The sequence below is a fragment of the Tasmannia lanceolata genome, unplaced genomic scaffold (genome assembly GCF_043159265.1).
Source record: "Tasmannia lanceolata isolate RefF3 unplaced genomic scaffold, GAP_Taslan_0.1 ptg000054l, whole genome shotgun sequence".
Classification (NCBI taxonomy): domain Eukaryota; kingdom Viridiplantae; phylum Streptophyta; class Magnoliopsida; order Canellales; family Winteraceae; genus Tasmannia; species Tasmannia lanceolata.
In genome coordinates, this window is record NW_027518731.1 from 1885037 (window position 1) to 1889616 (window position 4580).

General features: G+C 41.5%; 1 protein-coding gene across 1 annotated transcript; it reads right to left on the bottom strand.

Annotated features, from left to right (window-relative positions):
* Positions 1-2474: 2474 nt before the first annotated feature.
* LOC143864880 (glucuronoxylan 4-O-methyltransferase 1-like) lies at positions 2475-3865 on the bottom strand. Its single transcript, XM_077375747.1, has one exon. It carries the CDS (start codon positions 3535-3537, stop codon positions 2632-2634), a length of 906 nt encoding a protein of 301 aa, XP_077231862.1. The 5' UTR covers positions 3538-3865; the 3' UTR covers positions 2475-2631.
* Positions 3866-4580: the final 715 nt, after the last annotated feature.

Genomic DNA, 4580 nt, shown 5'->3' on the forward strand with positions numbered 1-4580 from the left:
GAACACCTTGATCAAATGATCTAAGCCCTTGATCCATCAAGCTGACCCTGCCAAGAAAAGCTAAATTGTTGATGTTTTAGTCCTTTCATTAAGCATGCGATGTTCATTAGGAGGTTGTTTGATCTCCATCGCCACTAAGTGCATTGCCCAAAATAAGCCCTTTCACTTTTTTTGTGAATGACATAGTTTAGTCTCACTAAGAACATGTTTTTTTAATCTCAACCATTCGTAATAAAAAAAAAGTGAAAGGCTGATTTCTGGGTAGTGCACTTAAAGCATGTTTGTTAACCATGAAAAACTATGGTTAAATTGCCTATGGGTGACACAAAAAAGCTGGCATTGCCAACGGGGGGCAGTATTTTGAAAAATGGGCTGATAAGCCCCTTTTAAGAGTTTGATAACCCCATTTAGAGGGTTGATAATCCCCTTTTAGAGACTTGATAACCCCATTTTGCCCCTCTCCAACAATTTTTCAAAAGTGTGTCCCCCATTGGCAATTCTCGTATTTTGGTGTCCCCATTGACAATTTTCCCAAAAATTATTCCATGGAATATGTGGGTCCAATTGTGAAAGAGGAGCTGAGAAGAAGGGAACGTGAGAGAGTTGAGTGGTCAGGGGTGGAGAGAGCACTAGAAATTCCTAAAAAAATCCACTCACTCCCACCCTCTCAAGTTCCTCCCTCTCCATCTATCTCTCGCAACTGGTCCCACTAATATTCTATGGAATATTTTTTCATGGTTGCCAATTAAACATGCCCATATTCGTGATAGAAGTGAAATAAATCTCTCGATCTTCATTCATATATCTCTCTTCATTCGTATTTTTTCATGGTTGCTAATTAAACATGCCCATAGTTGTGATCAAGCTTATGCCCACTATACAACTCTGATACACTACTCTCTTTCTTTCCACGTCACATGGGTGTAAAACAAATATTACGCCCATTTTAAGTGAAAAAATGGGTGTAAAAGTTTCCAGGCCCATTTTACGTCAAAGATACGGTGCCTGGGGGTGAAATCTCGAGAGCCCAGGTTTATGCCTTTGCATAAAAGGCAAGACTGGGGTGGTTCGCTTTAGTACACAACCGGCATAATTTCTTCACCGTCAAATTCCACGAATAGTGTCAAGAAAATGATATCTATACTATTGTTTAAATAATGGCACTACTTAATGGCGCCAGAATCCTGGTCTGCAACCGCACGGTGGGTAGAGGGCCATCGCGTGGATCTGCGATCACAAACAAAGGGGTTAGGGAAGTCCGGGGTAGGTCCCGGACTACCACTTCGACACCAAAGTCAGATTCTGGACCAACAATTTAAAGAACAGCAAGATAAGGCTGATATGCAATCAGGTTTACCAAGGCCAACACGCGGGTTCATCTTTTGGTGCATAGGTGGATGGGTCGGAGGCATCGAGCGGGAAGAGGAAGAGGGAGAAAGGAATCCGGACGACCAGCACCTTTCTCCTTTCTCCCCGAGATTAATCTCCCTTCTTCCCTTGTCGTTGCCTCATTTTTCTCGGAGAGTCGCCCCTCCCTTTTGGGTAGTGTTGAGAGGGATGGGGTTTTTCTGTCCTCCCTGCCTTTTTTCTTTATTCCTCCCTTTTCTCGCTTGCGGATCCTCTTTTTAAGGGGCGCCATGCGGACCCTTTCATCATTTCAAATAGAGACCTTCGCTCGTAGGATTGGGCTGCCTTCCTGGGTTGGCGGCGCGCGTGGCTTTGCCGTGTAATCCGGTCCATAATCGTGATGATGAGGTTTCGGCGGCGGAAGGATGACACGCGGCAGAATTACACGGTCTTGTTGCTCATTAATGCCCTATTTAATTATGATTAGATTCCATAGGTGCATGGGCGACACGTGGTGAGATTGGAGGGTCGCGCCGTATTTATGTCCTATCACTACTCTCATTAGCTTGCACTTTTAATTAGCTGTTAAAGATTCTTACGAGGGAATTGTCAAAAAGCTATCCACAGCAGCAGCAGCAAAAGTGCTCAAAAAGCTATCAAAAACCAAAAAAAGTGTTCAATAAAGTGAGGGTCATAATTATCAAAACATGAGAGTGGGTATCATAATTCCCATTTATTTTTAAATTGGGAAGGAAAAAAAAAAAAAACACCACCCGATACCCCCCGTATGATCCACACTATCTCCCAAAGAAAAAAGAAAATGCTTTGGGAAATGATATTGATCCACACTCCTGACTTTTTACTAAACACTTTGTAATTTGTTGTTGATATCATATTTAGGGCGAGTTTGGCTACCATGAATTCTTTTTCATAATAAACTGGTGTCTCCAAGCAGTGAGAGAGGAGTAGGCTGATGAAGTGGCGAAAAAACAGGAAACTAGTGTCTTCAGGTGGTGAGAAGTGGCTAAAAATCAGGAAACAAAAAACCATACTCAAAATAGGATTGACTTTTTCCTCATTTTTTTGCCAATTCTCAACCCTGCGCCACTTGGAACACCAATTTATCATGGAAAAAATATTACTGCCTGCCAGACATGGCCTTTATATATAACCGACTATAGAAGCATAGGAAAGAAGAGGAATGCCATTATTAAAGCAAAAGAGTCTAAAAATCATATCCCAAAGGGGGGAAAAAGACCCAAAAAAAACAAAAAGAATACTCCCTCAAGGACAAAAGGACTTGCCCAAAACACCCCTGTGACTTGGGATGACAAAGTGCCTCAACCTCCCCTCTTGTTCCCTCATGTACCCCTCACAAAGAAACTCCTTTGAAAACTTGTCTTCCACCACTCTATCCACATCATGAACAAAAACATGAGTCTCCCCCTCCCTCCTATTCCTAGCCATCATCCCTGCAGTGTAGATGGCCCCCATCCTCCCCGGCGCACCCTCAAAATATCCGGTAGGCGCATCCACCATGATCAAATCCCACTCCACCTCATTGATCTCACTAGGCACACCCTTAAGTGCCAATTGGCACTTCGAAAATCTTACGTCACCGATCGCCCTACACTCTTCCATCTGGCCCACCCTTATCAGATCATCAGCCTGGCTCACCTTAGTATCGTATGCCACGTGGTACGATTTTAAGATGGGAAACCTAGAGGTGATTTGTTCAATCCATGACTTGTCCTCCTCTAGGAAAATTGTGTGTCCCCCATGGTTAAGTGCACTCCACATGAGGCTATCATGCCCTAAGCCAAAGATTAGGAAGTTGCATGGGGATTTTGCCTCCAGAATTTGAGAAGTGATGGAGATCTCTTTGAGTGTTTGTTGTGGGGTTATGTTGGAGGCGGAGTAGTGGGTGAGAGCTTGGACTAGGGAGGGTGGGATTTTTGTGCAATATGGTGTAGTGGGTGGGGGGCAGGTGGTTTGTGGGTTGGTTTGGATTTCTACAATGGAGTTTGATGATGGGATTTGAGAAGTAGGAGATGGATTTTGTTGGGAAGATGAGAGGTTTGATCTTAGGATGAAGAGGAGGAGGAAGGCAAGGAAGATGCTAAGGAGGAGGAATTTATAGTTGAGGGGGTTTTGGGTTTTGGACCTCATGTTTATGTTGGGAAAACCCATGAAAGAAATGGGGCTTTTCTCTTCTTCTTGTTGTTTTTTGGGTTTTGGGAATTTGGGTTCTTTGGATTGTGGGATTTGGGAAATGGGTTTTGTTTTTGATGTGTTTGAATGGGCTTTTGGAGATGTAAAATTAGCTTGAATTGGAGAAAGGAGGGAACTGGAGGAATCGGGTGATGGCTCTTTTCCTCCCTTGGAGATGCATAGAAAGAGAAGATGAATGGGAGAATATATTTCAGTTTTTCTGAGAACTTTTGGTGGAATAGGTGGGTAAGTTGAGTTGGAGAGGATTGAAGAAGGTTTTATTGGTTTGAGATTATGTCTTCTTGAAAATGCAGCAAAGGAAATGAGATGATTGATGGAGACAGAGGAGCTGCTTAGTTTTTTATTCAAGGAACGTGGTTGGTAGATCTGTTTTGACTTGTTTGAGTTGTTCTCTTTTTTCTTTTTCTTTTTTTTTTTTATGGGTAAGCTGGAATTGTTCTCATTTCCTTTCCTTTTCTTTCTTTTTTGTGTAATCTAATGGTGTTAGAAGAGGGGATATTAAAATAGTATATATGATAATGAAATGGTTGTGAGGAAAATGTGTTGATTTTTTGTTATGGTTTAGTTTGGTAATGGAAAAGCAGGATGAGGTGTAAATATGTGAATAATTTGGGGGTGGATACAGTGAAAAAAAATTCCTGGAAAATGAGTTTTCCATTGTTTGTTAATGTCATTTTACAAGGAAGTTTTTCCAAAATCAAAACTTTTCCTTGTTTTTCAAGGAAAACTTCAAACCTACAAGACCATGGAATTTTATTTTCCATAGAATATTTTTAACGGAAAATATTATTTTCCATATTTTTTTTCGACATATCCGACCGCCCAATGGAAAGGTGGTACCTATGCATCTATGGAACATATTTTCTTTTCTTTGATATAAATGGATAAGTAGGAATTTCAAAAATAACTCCATGAGAAGCTTCAAGTGGGCCCTCCCAAATGTTATTAACATGATCCTAACCCTTCATCCTAGGAATCTAGCCTGATTTGTGGATGACATA

Coding starts and splice junctions, on each gene's coding strand:
- LOC143864880 (XM_077375747.1), bottom strand. CDS start 3,537: ATGGGTTTTCCCAACATAAACATGAGGTCCAAAACCCAAAACCCCCTC.